General features: G+C 43.2%; 1 protein-coding gene across 8 annotated transcripts in view; it reads right to left on the reverse strand.

Annotated features, from left to right (window-relative positions):
* The window catches only part of LOC109996426 (SRC kinase signaling inhibitor 1-like), an 89,645-nt gene that overhangs the window by 26,377 nt on the left and 42,634 nt on the right, over positions 1-20,634 (reverse strand). For 7 of the 8 annotated variants that reach the window (XM_065949204.1, XM_065949201.1, XM_065949202.1 and 4 more), the window contains 3 exons: positions 8,959-9,160; positions 6,598-6,727; positions 4,817-4,988 (listed from right to left, as the gene is read on the reverse strand). In XM_065949204.1, the coding sequence (XP_065805276.1) occupies positions 4,817-4,988; positions 6,598-6,727; positions 8,959-9,160 (504 nt within the window). Of the gene's footprint in view, positions 1-4,816; positions 4,989-6,597; positions 6,728-8,958; positions 9,161-16,526; positions 19,413-20,634 lie in introns of those variants that run through there. The other variant, XM_065949205.1, reaches the window with a different exon arrangement.

Raw genomic sequence — 20,634 nt, forward strand, 5'->3', positions numbered from 1 at the left:
AAGGTGTTCCACAGTTTGCATTTTTGATGGAGAAGGCTGATTGACCAAACGTAGTTCTACGATGTTGTCGCTACAGTTTCCACTCACAGCGGTTCTTGTTACCCTGTTTCCGTCCTGTCTTTGAACGCACCTGGAGAGAGGTTCAGGGGCCAGATTGTTGATAAATTTAAAAACAAGTTTGAGGAAACATAAATACATAAAGCTCTCAAAACTGACTAGATTGTGTTTTTTTCAGTATGTGACAGTGATGCACACATAGGCCTGATATACAAACATGCACAAACAGGAAATGTGGACATGCATTGGTGGAGAGATGTCAGAGTTGCTACACAGGGAGCGTGCCAGAGATGCTGGGGTTGGTGGCAGTACTCCGGACCTGGCACCTGTCCAGTCATTCCTTGTCCATGCTGAAATTACATAATTAACCCCAGACTCCAACTCTCTTAAAATCTCATTAAGATGTCTGACAGAAGTTTATTTTCATGTGTTTCTGTTTGTTTATCTGTTTGTCTGCAGGATTAAGTAAACAACTAACGTCCTGTTCTTCATGAAATGTAATGAAAGGATGTTGCATGGATCAAGGAAAGAACCCATTAAACTTTGCCAGACTCATGAACAAGCAATAAAAGCAGATCCTACTTACAAACAAGGCCTTGGGGGGTTGCACTCCACATTGCCCCCCTCTTACCCTTTGTATTCAGAAAGTACTCACAAGGACTTTTCTAAAAATATATTTTTATGTCACAATAATTCGGTGCAATTTACTGTAACAGTCATTCAGAGATTGTGTTTCAAGATTGACAGGAAAGACTCCAGATTGGCTCTTTAGTGTGCTTTAGGTTGCACTTGATAGCTTATTGACGGACTGAGCTTGAAGGGATTATCTTTTGGCATCAATCCCAAATGTCAGAGAGAGAGAAAGAGAGGAGAAGGGGGACAAAGCTGAGCAGGACGGAGAGCGCTGAAAGTGAAAACCCTGCGTCTGATTCTTCCAGCCAGGAGTAAAAGATACAAGGAGACAGCAACAAAAGAAGACAACACTGGAATTGCTTGTGACGTATAAAGCCTTCTCCTGGAGACGCTGCAAATTGAAAAACCAATATTTCTACATAATAACCCTAAGGCCTCTTACAACAACACCCTGCGGACAGCCTGGCAGCAGACTAATGACTCGAGTGCCATCATCTTCCATCTTGTAACCAAGCAACGGCCTCGTATCGACACTTTGCTTTAACTGCGATGAGGACATGCAGACATTTTATTCCACCTCCAAGAGCCCCCTGATGTCACAAGAAGACTCTTGCAGGTAAACTCCCCTGAAGCGCTCGTCTCAAAGCTGCGTTCAAGCTTGTGAAACAAAAAGCTGCCAATCAATCTCGTCCTCAACCTGCGATGTGTCCTCCACTCTCAGGCTCTCTGATTGGCCCTCAGTAATCCCGGTCATGCTTTCATGGTCTGCAGTCAGGGAATAATCTCGACTCTGCTGGCTGTGGTTCAATAAGGCTCACACACAAACACACACACACACACACACATGTCCTAGTCAGTCACCTTGACACTGTCAGAAGCAGCGATGCACCTCAAACACATAAAATCTCAAGGTGAGCCCGCTGGTTTGATACGGCCGTAAAATGCTCAGAGGATTTCAGAGCCACGCTCAAACTGAAGACGAGAGAGGCGACAAACTGACCTCTAAAACATTAGCAGGGAATCGTGCACACAGGCAGGCGGGAAAAGCAATCACACACCCGAGCATGTAAACAAAAGGACCCTGGGGTGTTTGATTGACGGCAGCAGAAACGACAAATGTGTCAAAAAGTGGCCTGCTGTCGACAGCGCTCACTTCATCTCAGCTGTTTAACAGATTACAATTTTTCCACAGCGTGCACGCTTGCATATGTTTGCGTCCCTGTAATGTAATTTATCCAGTTCATAATTCATCTTATTCTATAAAAGCAGCATTCTCTAACACTTTAAATTACCACTTTCTCATTTCCATAATCGCTCTGTAATTAGACGGCAACAAAATGCAAGGTTTCGTAAAGACAACACAAAACACTGCAAAATTGAATGATATTATCCACTCTGTCTATCAACTGCAAACGCTTTATTTGGCTCCAGCTGTAACCGAATGCATAGAGCATTAGTAATCATGCTAATCAGGCCCGATGCCACAGTCACTCTCCCGGCAGCCGACTGATGAATTAAGATAAATCCCGAAGTGTCTCATCAATTAGAGCTCGGCACAGAACAGAACAGGAGGGATGTTTCAGGTACTGAGAATACAGCCAGGACGAGGAGATAAGACACAAAAACACTTCTGAAAACAACAGTGTGTAAACTCTGCTGCCCGGGTCACTCAGTGGAAAACAATAACAGAAGATGTAGTTTGATAATAAGAATGAAGAAGCGTGGGATCGTGGGAGATGTTGTCTTGAGTATTAAAGAACTCTTATCACTGAGGAAAATCTGAGAGGGGAAGAAATCATGTTCATGGATGAGGTAATAGCAGGAAGTGTAAAATAAATTAAAGTATAATTAACTAAAGTAACCAGATGATTATTTTATCAATGATTGAAATATATCACATTCAAACTTAGTGAGTCCTAAATGAACATTATAAAGCAATGGATGCCTGACAATTATTAACAGCCTGAGGTGGATAAAACAGGTTTTAAATGTTGCCCAGGAGAAGTGAATGGACTTCTGACTACTCAAAGGGCTTTTACACTGCAGGTCACACCTACACGTTCACACACTGATGGTAAAGGCTGCTGGGTAAAGAGACCATCAGTATTTACAAATCCATTCATACAAAGCAGCAGGAGCAACATGGGGTGTGAAGTGTCTTGCCCATCTGGGTATCAAACCCAGACCTTCCAGGTGAGAGACGACCGACTCTACCACTGAGCCACAGCCACCCCTTGCTCTTTCAATCCTGCAGAACATGGCTTCCTTCTCCAATGCTGTCCCTCTCAAGTCTAGGAGTTATTTTTGATCAATCTTCTTTTGTTGCACAGCCTCATTAAAAAACTCACCAAATCATGTTTTTTTTTTCCATCTATGAAATAGAAGTAAAACCGAGATCTCTACTTCCCACTGCTGAACGGGAGATGCTCATACATGCCTTCATTTCATCGCACATTGATTGCTGTAATTGCTCTTCACCTCTCTCAATATGTCTGCCCTCAGGCGCCTGCAGTCAGTACAGAACGCTGCAGCCATGCTTAACAAGGTCAAACAAACGGTTCATCACAGACAAACTCCTGTACTTCGATCCCTTCACTGGCTCCTTGTTACATTCAAAATCCAGTTTCGGATCCTCACTCTCACTTAAAGATCTCTACACGATCAGGCTCCAGGTAACCCCCATCCTTTGGTGTTTATATTTGATTTTAGCGCCCCACCCATATATGTGGATCGGGTATATAAAGGTAAACAGTCCATATGTAGAGGGAGAAAACAAGCACCATATTTTAATCCCAATCCTGTGGGGCTATTATCTATAGCCAATTCTTGCTCGCCAAGTTTCTAGTCGGACAGTAAACGAAGGCAATGCACCAAACAGGAAGTCCAGAAATGGCCAGAAATCCTGAATAGCTTTCCACTGGTGACACTGAAAGCCATGGAAAGTTGGCTGTTTGATCTCCTGACAATTTAGCCTCTTGAATCTGAGAATTCCCCAAACTGCAGGTCAGCAAACTGCACTCCCGTATGTGTGTACCTGAGTGAAGGTGAATAATTGTAATACTTTCTCTCCTTCAGGTTAAAAGCTCTGTCCCATTTACTACGACTACTACTTCCCCTCTCTGCATCCCTGACCCCGTCCTCACATGAACCAGACCTCACTCCTTCATCTCTGAACAGCTTTTGATGATATTTCTCAGGCTGCAGGCATCCTGTCGAGTCAGCACCCCCGCCATGTGAAGGACTGGCTCTGATCCAGGAGCAGTAGTGCTGGAGTAAGGTCTCATGATTCACTCACACCTTCTCAGAGAGCGTACGAGTTCAACTTATGCTTGGACACATTATTTTAAAGTCCAACTGGTGTTTGCAAACTGAAATAATATCAGAGTCACGTAGGAGGGGATTCTGATGAGGAAGAGGAATATCTGGAGGGAATAAGAGAATGTGTTATTCTCAGGATGGTTCGGTTGGATCGGCCGCCGAGCGGAAAGAGACAAGTGTGTGTCTCGCTCTCTAATCTATGAGTCATGAAGCAGCTGCACAGAGAGTGAATCTGTAATGAAGGGAAAGGTGACTGTAACGGAGGCAGAATCCTTTTCCTGGCATCAGATTACAATTTTGGCTACAAATTATACAAAAATCTAATATATTGAAACCTCACAGATACTGTACAATCTCTGAGTTTCACTCTTTTCTGAGGGACTGTGATTGGACCTTCCTTCTGCAGAGATGATTCTTAAGTTAAGGGTGACTCAGTAGAATAGAATAGAATAGATGTTTATTACCATTTGCACAGGTACAGGACAGTACAGGTACATTGGAATTTTTGTGTGTTTCTCCCTGAGTCAGCTTCTACAAAAAAGTTAAAATTATATATAAAATAGAACAGCATTATAAGAAAAAAAGAGTACAAAAGTATAATACAAAACAATAACAAAGGGAAACACTGTACAATGAAATGAAAATATAAATATGTTTTCTTGTCTCTAACTTTCTACATCTCTTATTGCACCTGAAGGTTATTGCACACATATTTTTCACATTATATATAGTAATTATAGTAATGCAGAAAAACATTCTTGCACCCACACACAAAGATGGCAGGATATCATGAAACACAAACACCTACCCTCAGGTCTCCGTTGGCCAGGTGTGGGTTGTGGTGTCCGGGGTAGGTGCCGTAGATCGGCTCTTTGCAGTAAATCTTAATTACGCAGCGGTCCTGAACGTCCCGCGGGTCCTCCAGCTCGTAGAAGACATTGCGGGTCTCATCTTTGATCAGCAGAGCCGTGCTGGGGGACCTGAACATCGATAGTCATCAGAGCAACAACACAAACATCAACACTTTGATAAATAGTCCATCCAAAGTCGAACCCAGCTCCTGTTAGCAGCTAATAATCAGTGATGTACTCAGCTGCAGACGAGGAGGCCGATTAGAAGACCTTAAAGTGAAAGAGGCGCTGTAATGAAAAAATCAACTGGATGTAGTCTCATATTGATTTAATGAGAAGTTTATTATTCATCAGATTTGAATTCCTGCAGATAGAAACTGCAGGAAGGCTGAGCCGTTTCAGGGTCGATTACACAGATTATCTTTAATCAACAGCTGGATTTCAATGCTTTTTCATGTTCTGGAAAAAAAGGAAGATTTGTGTTATAAAGAAACTTCAACTAAGCTTCAACCTTAGATGCTTTATTTTATTATGTTCTATGTTTTGTTGTCCTGCTTTAAGTACTGTACATGTGCCTTGTTAGATGTCACACCTCTTACATTTATGACTAAATATCAGCATTTTAGGGAGTATGCAGAAATCCTTGAATACTGCATAAAGGCCTTGAGTTATACAGCTTTACTTTTTGAAGTGAAAATGAACAAATAATCTTTTTTTTTAAGTCACTACTGAATAGCAAGCAAGCTCGGCTGACTACCTCCAGGATGTACCACCGGTAGAAAACAAACTAACTGCATGTAGAGGAATAAAGATTGCACCCTCTGACACTTGTTGTGTGTTGTACAAATAAATAATTCATAAATTGCAGCAAAACTTTTTAAACTATACAAGGCTAAACATGCTTCTGTTTTAAGCAAACTACAAAGTAAAGGTAAAACTGAAGAAGCTGAAAACATAGTTGCTGCTCCGGCAAATCTGCAGAACATTCTGTGAAATATTTGTTGTATCACTTAAATTGTATATTTCATATTTCAGTGTCCTTGAAAGCAACACAATGTAACATTTCCATCTTAAAATAATAGTTTCAAAGTTGCCCTAACACTACTTTCAACAGGCAGAAGAGCGTCTCTCTCATGCCCCCTGTGCGCCCCGGTTGACTGCTTAAACCACTTTGTGATTGTCAGCGGCAAGAATTGTGTACGGTGTTAGCGCACTAGCCAGTTAACTTGTCTTTGTACTGTTTGATACAACAGCTGAGGCTAAGAGGAAGAGGGAGGTGACAGGTGAAGCCAAGAAGAGAAACTGAACTATGTGTTTTACAGCATTGCAGACGCACTCAGATACCAAATCAAATTCCTGCATATTGTTTCTTTAACTCATCGTTCCATGACTGTTGTATTTGGCATCAAAACTGGGATTGTGTTTGGGTCCACTTTTGGCCTGAACGTTTCCATTTCACTTCTCGTTTAGCTTCATCGATTTTATCTGTTTGTTTATATTCTGCCCTGTTTTCATTCTCCATGTTTTTACAGAATTTAATATTTTCATGTCCGTGTCTGAGGAAGAAAACAAGGAGTCACTTAGACTGCTGCCCTTCTGATTGATTTATAAAACCTGACACTAAATGAAGTGTGAACGTGGCGCTGCTGTCGTTTAAGGAAAATCAATGAACATGTAGACAGTTCAGTATGTCATGTAAACACACAGACATAGTCAGGTTGAGGTAGTGCAGGCGTACCTGAGCATGGCCATGGTGAGCCTCTGGGGGAACATGTGCACGATGAGCGCCCTCAGAGTGTCCAGGCTGGTCAGCTCGTGGGTCAGGTGCACCCTGCGAGTCTCCTCCCCGAGCTGCAGGAACAAGATCCCTGCATGTTTGGAGGAGGAAGAGGAGCAATGAGAGAGAAGACATGAAGCAGGGTGAAGAGGGGGTGATGACGTTTAGATTGAGGGTGGAACAGAGAGAGTGGAAGGAAAATCTGTCACCTCAACATAGTTTGTGTAGAGTACCTGTGACCACATGTCCCCTGTCGTTCATAACCTCCACTGGCTCCCCATCCCCCAGCGAATCCTCTTTAAACTCCTCATCATCACCTATAAAACCCTCCATAACCTAGCTCCTCCCTCTTCCGGTCTGAGCTCCTCCACCTGCACACTCCCATCAGCACTCTCAGGTCTGCTGATTCAAACCTCCTCAAAGATACCTGACAGACATGAAGAACTCCTCAAACCAGTCTTGCCTTTGTTTTGATGCTGGAGCTTCATTGCTTACATTCATTTTTTCCTCACATAGCTCGGTCAATTCCCATGAAAGTCCCATGAAATGACACATAATTATCATTCACCTGGAAGCTGCTAAATCAGTGTGAGCAGAGAGAATATTCTACTCACACCGAGTGTGCAAACTGTAAATGAGTGTGATAGAAGTGATTAAAAAGAACGGGAACTTGGGTGCACGTTGTTTAAGACCATAAAGGAACTCCTGTTGGAAGCATTTTAGCAGCATCGTATTTCTCTTCTCCCTCTAATGTTGGGGGGAAATAATAACTCTCTAGAATATGCTCGGTTAAAAAGTTCAATAAATCATCGGTTGCTTTTTTGCCCCACTTTCCCAGCTCCTGCATCAGCTTCCTCCTCCTTCCTCTTCCCCCATCCTGCTCCTCCCTCTCCTCTCCTCTCCTCCTCCTCCTCCTCCTCCTCCTCTCCTCCTCCTCCCTCTCCTCCTCCCTCTCCTCCTCCCCCATCCTGCTCCTCCCTCTCCTCTCCTCTCCTCCTCCTCCTCCTCCTCCTCCTCTCCTCCTCCTCCCTCTCCTCCTCCCTCTCCTCCTCCCCCATCCTGCTCCTCCCTCTCCTCTCCTCTCCTCCTCCTCCTCCTCCTCCTCCTCTTCCTCCTCCTCTCCTCCCTCTCCTCCTCCTCCCTCTCCTCCTCTTCCTCCTCCTCCCTCTCCTCCTCCTTCCTCTCCTCCCTCTCCTCCTCCTCCCTCTCCTCCCTCTCCTCCTCCTTCCTCTCCTCCCTCTCCTCCTCCTCCCTCTCCTTCCTCTCCTCCCTCTCCTCCTCCTCCCTCTCCTCCTCTTCTTCCTCCTCCCTCTCCTCCCACTCCTCCTCTTCCTCCTCCTCCCTCTCCTCCCTCTCCTCCTCCTCCCTCTCCTCCTCCTCCCTCTCCTCCCTCTCCTCCTCCTCCCTCTCCTCCTCTTCCTCCTCCTCCCTCTCCTCCCTCTCCTCCTCCTCCCACTCCTCCTCCTCATATGCGAGGAAGATGTTTTAAAGCAGCAGATGATTTGGCTGCTTGTGTAAGTCATAAATCACAGATGACAGGTAGCTTAGTGAGATCATTAGGAGGCATTAGACAGCTCTGTTTATATTCAGAGTTCCTGAAGGCAGCAGACTGAAGTCTGACTTTGACTTTGAGGGCTGAATCAGGATCACCAGATGTTTACACATGATGCCTCCAGGCAACTCAATCAGTGATTCCATGTAAGAAGACGCGGCATCGTAAGTCACAACTTGAGCGTCTTGTTTTCTGCTTGTCAAAAAACATCAAATTATGGCTTACATGCAGTGACATGTACAGAACGTGGTTGGCTTGATATGTTGTTTAAATGTATGATCAGCTGATGTTTGTAAACACTAGACAACATGAAAAGCTTATATCAGATGTCGAGAACTGGCTTTAACTCAAAACGATAAGCGACTGAAAAGTCAGAAACGCCACCATCACGTCCTCTTCTGCCTTAAAGACAGACGACAACAGAGGCATGAAAATCAGCAGTCGCAGGGAAATTTGAGTGAGCTTCTGGGTGGTCGTGTCCTACATCTTTGCTACATGTTTAGCTCTGATACGTCGGCAGATCCTGACGTCAGGTTCTGGACAAGTCTCACAAAGTTCTCGTTCAGAGCAACAGGAAACCACCTCCCAGGTTTAAAACAACAACTGTTTATCTTTTGTTCAAAACATTTTGATGAGGTTCGGTATGGATCCAACATCGTATAACTATATCAATGTATTTTAAAACAGCAGAATAGATCTCCTTTTAAGGCCAAATGTCAAAGTGCAGCAAAGTGTTTTAGACTTTTTTTCCCTTAAGAAAGTGATCTGACCTGGAGCCCTGAGCTTGGCCTGGCTGGACGAGCGGGCCAGCGGCAGGCTCTGGCGGAGCCGGTTCATCCGATTGAATCCGATGGGCATGTCAGGCTCCGACATGGTCTCCAGATTTTCAGCTGACGCGAAGGACACCCGGTTGGCCTGGTCTGCGAGAGCCGGCTGTGTTGGGCTGAGGCGGGTCACACGAGGCGTGCGCGACTGCAAGACACAAGAAAGGAAGTTAGAAGAGAAGGTAAGAGTGTGCGGTTAAAGAGACATCAATTCCTCCTGTGAAGTAATCAATGAGATGACAGCAAGAAATGTAGAAGACGGAAACAAAAGCAACAAAATGGCCTCAGGAGGTCAAAAAAAGAAAATACTCAAAACAGCTGCTGAGAAGAGAAAAAGCTTTTAGCACCCAGGAGCAGAAAAAACACACAGTTTATCTCAGACAAAGAACCCTCGACGTCTTCTTCTTCTCGAGAGGGACGCTTGATCGAGATGATGAAATCAGAGTCGCAACAACGGAGCAAAACGGCCAAAAAAAACAGCTCTTCAAAACATTCAGGTCAGAACACTCTGCACTCAGAACAGTCCTCAAAGATGATGAAAAAAAAAAAGATGCTGCTATTTAAATACAAGACTATGAAGAACGTGGAGAGTGTGCAGCCCGTCTTTCACATGGAGAAAATGACAACACAGATGGAAAATAATCAGCAACCAGACAAAACTCAGACTGAGGCTATGACATTCCTCTACATTAAGAGCAAGATTAAAAATCTGTCATTTAATTTCCTTTGAAAAACAGAGAGAGAGAGAGAGAGAGAGAGTGCCAACTTGAAAATCCAGAGGCGGAGATTTCTACTGTTTAAGAGGAAGAGAGAGAGACAGCACTCTCACTGGTACTTTAACAATGCAAAGGAGAAACATTTCAAACTAAAGTGATCTCATGTACAGGGGAAATCATTTAAAGATTTATAAACAAGTAAAAGAATCTTAACATCGATTCTTAGAGATGCTACAGTGCCTGAAGCAGCATGATGAGAAGTCTTATTAGACTAACGATTTCCCCGCTGCAGCATTTTAAACTAGCTGTGATTTCTTCTTATAGACTTTTCAAGTTTTCCTCTAAAAAGAGAATGACAATGATCGATAGGGCTAAGATATAAAAGCAGAATAACACGTTTGAGTGTCTTAATGAATTAAAGAAGGGAAGACAGGTCAGACTATAGCAGGTCAAGAGATGAAAGAATTATGTTTTTATGACTCCCAAAAACCACTCGACCCCATAACTGTAAAAGTTTTTACCACTCTGTCATGTTATAATTGGAGGTGGTTCAAGGTCACATATTCTGTAAAATCCTCTTCTCCATGTTCCTCTAACTCTAACATGTGTCTCTAGTCCGTCTATGTGTGCTCAAACAGGCCGTTTGGAGATTTTCCCTTCATGACATCACAAAGGGCAGTAGCCCCTCCCCCAGGTGGGTGACACTCCCACAGCTAGGTGTTTGTTCTGCCCTCTGAGTCTGCCTTCTCACCATAAACAATAGGACATGGAGCGAGAAAGACCGAGTACACCCAAGCCCTTCCAGAGAGGGGGCGTGGTCAGACACAGCTCATTTACATATTTAAAGGTACAGACACAGAAACAAGATATGTAAATCCCAAATTCAGAGAGTCTTGTCTAGATCTCATCCCTTCAATAGGAGAAAGGTTTCCTGACTACAAAACTCTACCTGAAGTAGTGCTTGTGATTCCAGTCTCCTGTGTGGGAGCAGAGCGAGGCTTCAGCCTTCAGAAAGTAATTCAGACGGCCGTGAGGAGTCGTCTGTCTCAGGCAAAGATGCAAAACCTAATGACCGTCGCCTCTGCTGCAAACGCCCCTGATGTTTCTGATGACGCTCCAGCATGCACCCAGTTTTTCATCCATGTGGACCAAGAGAATGGTTTGAGTTATGGGAACAAACGGCCAATTGAGTTCTAGTTAAATGTTTGTTTCTGTTTTCTTCTGTATAGTTCATATCTGCTTGTTTGAGGACAAAGGCCTCGGAGTCAGTGCAGGAATGCTCTTATAACTGCACAATCTGTAAGACTGTTATTCATATCTAATATTATTTGTGATATAGTTGTTCTCTCAAATGAATGCTTTTAAAAGAAGTCATGTTTCATTGTCACTCAAAATGGAAAATAAAAATGACGGGTAATTACACGGTGTGACCATATTCTTACGACTCTGTCCATCGAAGTGACACACAACAAGAAAGTGTAACGCAACCTCTAGTTAATGTCGATGACAGTTGTCTATTGGCAGACAAGCCAGAGGGAGTTTAATTTCATGATAGTCAACTCACTAGCAAACGCTGCACAGCAATCATTTAGCATCACGTTCATAGCTCTGAGTGAAAATTGGGGTGCCTCCTTTTCGGCCGCACCTCTGCAGTTTAAAGATCATCCAAAATGGTTTTGAGGTATGTTTCCTGATGGTTACATATGGCTTTTTTCAATTCATTGTGCACGCTTAATGCACAAAGCCCTTAACGTGATGTGATGATTTGTTTTTACTATTTCAATCCAAGTTTCAGATAGATAGATAGATCCTTTAATAATCCTTTACAGGAAATTACAGTGCCACAACAGCTTCAAGACAGACATAACACCACATATTTCATAAGATAGCTTCCATACTTAATAAGTTAAAACACAATAAAAAATAGCAGAGGCTTTCAAATGGCAATTAAAATTTAAATCAGAATCTAAAATCTCTCCCAGTTCTGAACACAGATTAAACATAACACCCATGTTTATCTGCAGCTTTTCTCAGCTTCACTGTACGTAAAGAACTGACCACGTGCGCAGTGAAACGCTAATGAATGAATAAACAAAGCCTCTATCTATAATGCTGATTACTGCTAATATTCACCTGTCCAATTTGAGCCACTGGGGAGAGTAAATTGTGAAGGACCTCTCATTACAGCGGGACCAGGAGCTGCTGCAGCAGGTTGGCTTTTAATGAATCCTCACTGACAGACATTTTCCAGCCCAGAGAATACAGTAATGAGCTCCCACAGTGCTGTGTCTGAAGCCAAACTCCCAGCTCCTCGTGCATCTGTGGTCTGTGCTCAGTCCTCACAAGCGTTATGTGGATGCAGCAGCTTGGCTTCAACAAGCTGAAAGCATCATGCATGGCACTCATCCATGCATGTGCACACAAACATGTAAGAAAGGTAAACAATCCCGTAAAGAGACATGAAACACATATGCAGACACACGTGCATCTGTTGCACCAAATTATATCACCGGGGGCTTTGCTGCTTCTGCATAAATAATGTGTTGAAAACGTCCTTTAGAAAGGCTGAACGCGAACACGAGCACCCACACATCTCCTGACGCCCGAGAACAGGCTGACAGATTATGTGCACAGCCTCTCATATGTTTGGAGATTTATGGTCTCTGAGGCTGCTTGTCAGCCAGACGCAGGCACACCTTCTGCCTTCAACAAGGAGCACAAGAAACGAGCCGCCGAAAGAGAGAGAAGAATGCAGCGACTGGGAATTATAAAGTTTGTGTTTAGTGAACGGTGAAGAAAAAGAGAGCAGAGAGAGGTGAGGAGGAGATCGTGCCAGAGCTCATGAGCACAGCAGGAACACGGAGAGAGAAGAGAATAACAAACGGGAGAGAGAGATACTCAGATCGATGAACTGACACATTCTCTAATTTTCTTATTAAACTTGTCTCTGAGCTGATGTCCTTTAAGTTGTAGTGTTTGGTTTGAAAATCACTTCTGTATGGTCTCTGTTACGTCTCCTAATAGACTACATTTTTTGAACTCGTCTCAGTATCAGAAAAAAAAAGGACATGGATGGGTCAAGGCGACTTGTGTGAGGAAAAACCTCAGATGATTCCTTATCTGTATTCTGTGAGTTTTTCTAAGGGAAGTCGGATTGGTTTTTAGGGTCTACAGTTCCCATATTCCACATGTTATTGTCAGTTTGTTCATCAGTCTGGGATGTGCACTGGTCTGATCTCTGACTGGGCCAACTCTAAGTCTGTCCTACTTTTTAAACTCTCTATTTCTTTGACTTTGTCCTACTAACATCAGCACTATTACGCCCACAGTACTAGTGGGTAAAGGAATTGCAGCTTGCCAGTTAATTTCTGTGCACGTTTCCCTCGAGCATGTCATCCTCATACATGACTTCAACTTGAGCCAGATTGCGTTTGGACCAGTGGTTCTTATCTGGTTGGTCAGGACCAAAAAGAGTAGTTTTCAGTGGGTGAGTGGAAAAAAACCCTGGTCTCAAACAGTCTGTCAAGCGATTTTTTAAACATGTTTTGTTGTTGGTGGTGGGTCCTGAGGCTAGACATACTGTAACACTAACAACAAGTCAGCTGATTATGGGATGATTCTCAGTACGGATGGGACAAAATATCTATAAGGTAATCTATAATCGTCCTGACTCATGAGATACTATTATTGAATCACTGGTGCGAGATATCGATACTTATTTCCCAGCCAATTGGACTCATCATGTCAATACTTCATGACTCTTCCTGGTTGAGCTTTTAACATGAATAATGGTTATGTGAATGAAAGTTAATTGGCCTAATGGTTGGCTCGTGCACCCCATGTACAGAGACCATGTATGTACGTTGGCCAAAGAAGAAGTATGCGGGATAATGTGAGACAACAGAAGTGAGAGGATGAAGCGTGCAGAGACGTAGAAAGGAAACTAAAGTGCAGTGCACAAGTATTTCTAAATGAACATAGCTATGTATATATTTTTATAGTTGACCAGATTTTGTAACGCTGTTTTACAGGATTGCTGCAAACCAAGTTTTGTTGTGTTCTTCTATACAATGACAATAAAGTGCCTGTCTTCTTCTTTTTTTATTTTTTGGCTCTATGAGATAGGACAGCTTAAGAGAGACAGGAAATGTTGGTGGTAGAGAGTGGGGGATGACATGCAGCAAAGGTCTGAGGTCTGATTCGAACACACAGCCGCTGCGCTGAGGACTGTAGCCTCATAATCGCTAGGCTATTAGCGCACCAAGAAAGTGCCTATCTATGCATCTACTGTACGCATCTATATCACATATCATATCACGATCGTATCACATATGGACGATGGGGGTAAAGATGAGTCCTGAACAGCTACCAATCCCTCTTCATGACGTGGATTATTTTGTTTTATAGCGCGGTGTTAAAATGAAAATGTAGTATTATGGACTTAACCTTAGATATGTTGCAGAGGAGGATTTTCCTGAAGTTTAAAAAATAAAGACAGAAAGCTCGTTCAACACTCGGTTTGTTTCCACATTATCAGTCAATAAACCTTCCCACAGGATGTCTCTGTGGACCTCCGCCTCTCACACTCCTCTGACCATCATTCATACGACGCTCGCTGCAGTCACTGACTTGTTGTTTGCAGAGATAAGTCAGTACAGGAAGAAGGGTTATAAATATCACCCATGATGCAAAGCAAACATTTTATAGTAAGAATATGTATTTTTAAGACACCTGAATGAAGTGGCCTCAAGAGAGAGAACGCTTTGAAAACCTGTAAGAGCTTCTTTAAAGCTGAACTAAATACGGACATTAAGCGAGCAGGGAGACAGGGAGGCGTCTGATTGGTTCATCAGATTGGTACCTCGTAGCAGACATCAGTCAAAGTTTTTACAGACTTACAACTGATACAGATGATGGATTTTCTTTGTTCCTTTTTCAGAGAACTTTTTCAGAGTTATTAATTTCTGTCAGGACCTAAAGACAATTTACACCAAAATCTGGATCTGGAGGAAATTACCAACCCTGACTTTAAAGGTCAACATTTTCAATTAAAAAAGGGTTCAAGTCGTGTTTTCACTGGTGCAGATTCATCCATTAAAAACAGATTCTACAGAGGATTAAAAAAGAAAAGTTTGTATATTCATATTTAACAGATTAGGAGCAGACGCTGTGTCCTTTCTTTGTTACTCCGTTTATCTTGTGTTTTAGTTGTTTGATGGGAAATTATTTCTGACGTAGCATCAAACACTAAATAATCCTCAGTAAGTCCTGGAGGAAAAGGTGCCGTCTGCATACTGAGAGCTCCATCTGAGCGAGTTTACCCACTGAAACGCCGTCTGCATTATAACGGCTTCATCACCAAAGCACTGAGACGTCCTCCTGGTTAGGGTAACGTCCATCAGACCAGCTGATTCATTCATCAAATAGTGAAACAAAAAGAGGATTCAGGGCAGTCAATAACTTCTCTAGAGATACAAAAACATGTAGTAGTCAACATCTACAGTTTCTTTACTGTACTAAAAGTCAAACATATTGTTTTTGTGTTTAGGTCAGCGGTTCTCAACTGGAGGGTCGGGACCCAAAGGTGAGTCGTACAATGTCAAGTTTTTAAATTCTAAATATCAAACATGTTTGAAATAAATCAGGGTATACTGTACCCGACGATCTTTTTGCAGATCGAGGACGTTAAGTTTGGATCTTTATAGGACTCACACTACGAGATAATCTCGTAATTCTACAGCTGGAGATGAATCGTGATCCCGGACGTAAGACAAAAGAGTTTAATGTCACCTGTCTGACTGCGACGCTGTCACGTTCATATTTATGAGTTTAACCTTCCTTCTGACTTTTGGCACTGATTTAAATCTGGTGAAACGTCTTTTCCTTGTCCTGTGTTTTACAGCAGATGGTTCGTTATGAACACCTTCACTTTGGTTTTATGTTGTTTTTTTTTATGAGTACACAAGCTGCTTCCTGTCTCTTTAAAACTCAACAACACAGAGACACCAACGACAAACTGTGTTTTAATCACAATGTCATGATTAAATGATGACTAAAAAGTCAAATTGAAGCATGTGAGAGGTTCAGCCTTAACCTAGTGTTGTAGTCAAGACCAGAATAATCGAGACCAAGACATACCAGAGACCAGAGTGCTCTGAGACTGAGACAAGACCAAGACATGTAGGGATCGAGACCGAGTCAAGATCAAGACCAGGACATTGGACAAGACATTTAGGGCTAGAGACCAATACCAAGACCAAGGCAGGGTGAGTCAAGAACAAGACCAAGACATTTAGGGTATGAGACAAATACCAAGACCGAGACCAAGACCAAGACCAAGACATTTAGGGTTAGAGACCAATACCAAGACCGAGACCAAGACATTTAGGGTTAGAAACCGAGTCTAAACCAAGACCAAGGCAGGGGGAGACCAAGTCAATACCAAGACCAAGACCCAGATCAAGACCAAAACCAAGACCAAGCCAGGTTAGGGTTAAATTCAAGACCAAGGCAGGTTTAGAACAAATCAAGACCTTCATTTAAAATCCAGAGTCCGCCCAGTCTGAGACCAAGTCAAGACCAAGAAAAAATGCTTTTGATTCCAAGACGAGCTTCATAAAGTGTTCTCGAGACCAAATTGATTTTGAGAACTACAACACAACCTGAACCACACGCTGCTGGGAAATAAATTCACCCAGGTGATGTAATCTGTAGACAGCATAAGCAGAGCAGCAGCAGCAGACACCTTTATGTAGACTCAAATGAAAACATCTTCCAGTATGTAGAGTTGACCCTTACCTCCACTCGCTGCATCTCGTTCAGCATGAACAAAGCGCCATCATTCAGCTACATGAGCTCGAGTCCTTCACACAGCGTCGGAGAAAATCCTCAGAGGTCTGAATTCACTTCACTTCAACTTCTAACCTCCACTTGTTCAGCTGCAGACATTTTCTTCACCAAGTTTCAACTCGACTTCTCAAGAACAAATCGTCTTCTCAGACCTAGTTTTCCCACCAGCTCATACACGGGGTCTTGACTGATGAGACGGCTGTGCACAGCTGTAAGGACCCCCCCCCTGCATGCAGCTGCCACACCCCCCAAACTCTCTGATTTCATGGGCATTAGTGCTGCAAACCGTGGCATTCCTTTTTAGTGACACCAATAACTGAGGAAGCATCTGAGTTTCTAAAAGTCAACACACACGCACGCACGCACGCACGCACACACACACACACACACACACACACACACACACACACATGCACACACAGTGCTAGCATCAACTGAACTGATATTAAAAATGCAGGTATTGATGAAAGATGCAGACGACAGAGCTCATGTCTGAAACAGCAGCCTGCAGGAGGAGAGCACACAGCGCTCAGTAGTGCTCTGCTCACCATGTTGATCCGGCTCCACAGAGCAGCAGGGGGTTAACTTCCTTACTCAAGGGCACTTTTTTTAAAGTGAGAGGGAGACCTCACGTTCTCCTCCCTGCTGCATTAAGGCAAAAAAATCGTAATCCTGATTATTTTTATTGATATTGAGATCACGCCCTGACCTATTGGGTTTTGTTTCTATAATGTGAGAACAGGAGAGCACAGCCATGATCAGCTGTGCTCACATCACAGGAGAACTACAAGATCACGCGGGAATAAAGAGGAGAAACGTACAAACAACATGTTGCTCTGTCTTTCTTAATCAGAATCAGAATCAGAAATACTTTATTAATCCCAGGAGGAAATTTGTTTGCTACAGTTGCTCATAACATCAAAAATCAGTAGGAAGTACAGATAAGTTCACAATATAAAATAGAATAAAAATAGTATAACATTATAATAAGCATAAGCACCAAGTGAAAGCAATAATAAAGTAGTAATAAGTAATTAGCTATGTTCAAGCGCAGGTGATTGAGAATATAAACAATATTTACAAATATGAATATACACTGATGGATTAACAGCATAGATATTGCACGGTTCATGTATAGATTGCACGTTTGATGTATAAATATTGTCCAGTTTTCAACAGATTGCACAGTTTTAGTAGAGAAGTAGTCAAGGTAAAGGTCACTTTGTTGTTCATTCTGCGCCTGTTTTGACCTGATGTTGATAAAATGATGGAAAACACGATCAGGAATCCGTATTTTGAGTTTTATTTTGAAATTGGCCGTGTGTTTCCTTGTCTTACTTCCTGCCTGGGTAAATGTATTCTGACCAGCTCGACGCGTGCTTGCGGAGTGCTCTGTCAAAAATAGTCTTGCAGAGTATTTGCAATGGAGCAGAGCGTAGTGGCGCTGCTGGCACCGCGGCGCTCGCTGTGGAAACAGGAGCATTGACTAGAGTGGCAGCAAACGGCGGCGTAGTGCACAGCGCTGACGGACCGTGGTGCGCTCCGAGTATTTGGAAATCCTAGTTTGACCTTCATACATTAAGACATGATGTGCGTCCTTCTGATTTGAGTGTGTGAGCAGTACAAACATCCAACACTACAGAGTGAACTCAGCATCTCCAAACCAACGGCCCAACAGAATCCATTTCAAACTTTTCATCCTGTTTTTTGCTCTCCTCAAAGTTCATCATCCTGAATATGTGTCTGAGCAGACCTCACAGTCCTGGCAGATGGCAGTGAAGTGTCAATAAATGATTCTGGCCTCGTGCCGCAGCACAGAGCCTGGGCGAGGAGCGCTGCAGCAGCCGGACTCCTAAGCCTTTTAGCGGTGGAAAAACACTCCCGCCATTCTCTGAGTCAGACTGGGGAATAGCCATTTTCCACCGAGCATCATATCGACAGCCAAACAGCACGAGGGCAACAAAGGCGTTTGTCTGAACGGGTTAGAGTTGAGCTCGCTCACTGGGACAAACATGGCCGGGGTAGTCTGGGGAAGCCTCTCTGTATACAAAACGCCCCCGGTTACATTCTGTACATGAGACCAGTGAGACGCAGATCAGCACCGTGCAAAGCTCCACACTCGCCGAAGTGACACAAAAAAAACTCAAAAAAGACCAAATACGAAAAGTTTCATGTTGATGTATGCAGATGAAGGCAAGAGCTGAAACTCGTCGGTCTAATTTGTTAACAAAGTTGATCGTCATACTACAAGTGTTGCTGGAGTCTTTCACTCTTCATGCACCGTGGTAGAATTGAAGATGTGGCAGAAAATCCAACTCTGTTTTCTCAAGTGTAGGAAGTTAGACAATTTTTAAAACACAAGTCTAGGGTCCTTCTGTTTGACTTTGTTACTGATTTGAGCAGGACTCGTTGGTCCTTCTCAGTCTGCCTCATTCTGACTTATTTTGTAAAAAATTAACACTAATTCACAAATTCACAATCAGATTTTTATGATGCTTCCCTTCCCCCCTCACAAGCCGGGTTGTTACACACAAATCAATCATTGCAACACAAACCCCAAAATATCTCTTAGCACTGAGCTCCTAGACCACCGATATTTGTTGTATATCTTTCTACAGGAAAAACAGTCATTATACTCCCCTAAAAAAATCCTTAGACAGAGGCAGATTGACTCAAAACAAAACCACAGAATCTATGAACTCTGCTCCCAGGAAAACACGCAGCTCAACAGAATCCCCACTGACCTCGTTATCTGTTGATGTGAGTCTGAGACCTTGACCTGTGAGAGACAGACAGCCAAGACCAGCTAGACTCCTTCTTCCTTCAGTTAATGTTGGGGAGGAACCGCACGGCGCTTTATGGATTACAACAGTCATCATCACTCTGCAGAGTGTCAAGAGGTGACGCACATACATGAACAGTTATTTTCCAACTTGAGTGACCATCTTGTCTTCATTAAATATCTTTTCCACAAGTGTTTGATAACTGCATGTGAGGCATCAATGTAATAAATGTGTATGTATATCTCTTAAGATCTAAGACTTCTTTGAGAGAAATAGTCCGATATGCTCGTATCTGATTTTTTCTTTCCCTAAAATCAATATCTGAATTGTCCCCAAAAATCCAGTATCTGTCGGGCCCTGAAGGCCCTGACACACCAAGGAGATCATCGGTCCTAGTTGGACAGTCGGTGAGCGGTTGTCGCGGTCTGGCTACATGGCTACCCGTCAGTCCTTGTCTTCCTTTTTTTTGCCCGATTCGACATGTTGAATCAGCGTCGGCAGTCGGTGAGAGGTCACTCTCTGATTGGCTGTTTGGAGGTTTTATTTCTCTCCAGCTCTCCTCTCAGGTTCAGGAAAGCCCCTTGAGCATGCCGCTGTAGTATCCATGCTTTCACCCTTTAGTGTGGTTTCTCCTTATTTGTCTCCTCCGCCTCTTCTTTTCTTTTTTCCACTAAAAGACCAAGAGCTGACAACGCCAGCGCCATTTTCAACTTCTTATCAGACATTATTCTCCATTAGTAGACGACCTATGATACGAGTGGTGAGCGACAGCGGTGTGAAAATGGTCTTCTCGTATCATAAACAACGGACTACCGCCCCCTGCTGGCATGGAGAGTTATTTCCTCTCACACGTGCAGAACGTATGTGGTGGTTGGCCGTCGGCTGGAGTCTTTGCGGTGCGTTCAAGTGCAACTTTTTGGCCAGGACAAAAGGAGACGTGAGGCCACTTGTTCTTAGCCGTCTGCTTGGTGTGTCAGGGCCTTAAGATTCTCCAAATGTAACCAGTGAGGCAAATTCTTATATCTGCTGGTCTTGTATTAAACCCACTACCCACGACTGACACAGTCACCTTTTTCAATTTTCCAAACATCACGACTCCACATCACAGTTTGCGCAGGGCAAACTCTCGTCCTGGCTGTGATACAGTAATATATATGGTAATGAGGCACAGAATTAGGTATTATACAGCATACTGAGGACGCATGAATAGTATCTCTTTTTAATTAACTATTTCCTCTGCTTTGTCTCTATGGTTACTTTAACAAGACGATGAA

This window comes from Labrus bergylta, chromosome 21 (assembly GCF_963930695.1).
Source record: "Labrus bergylta chromosome 21, fLabBer1.1, whole genome shotgun sequence".
Lineage (NCBI taxonomy): Eukaryota > Metazoa > Chordata > Actinopteri > Labriformes > Labridae > Labrus > Labrus bergylta.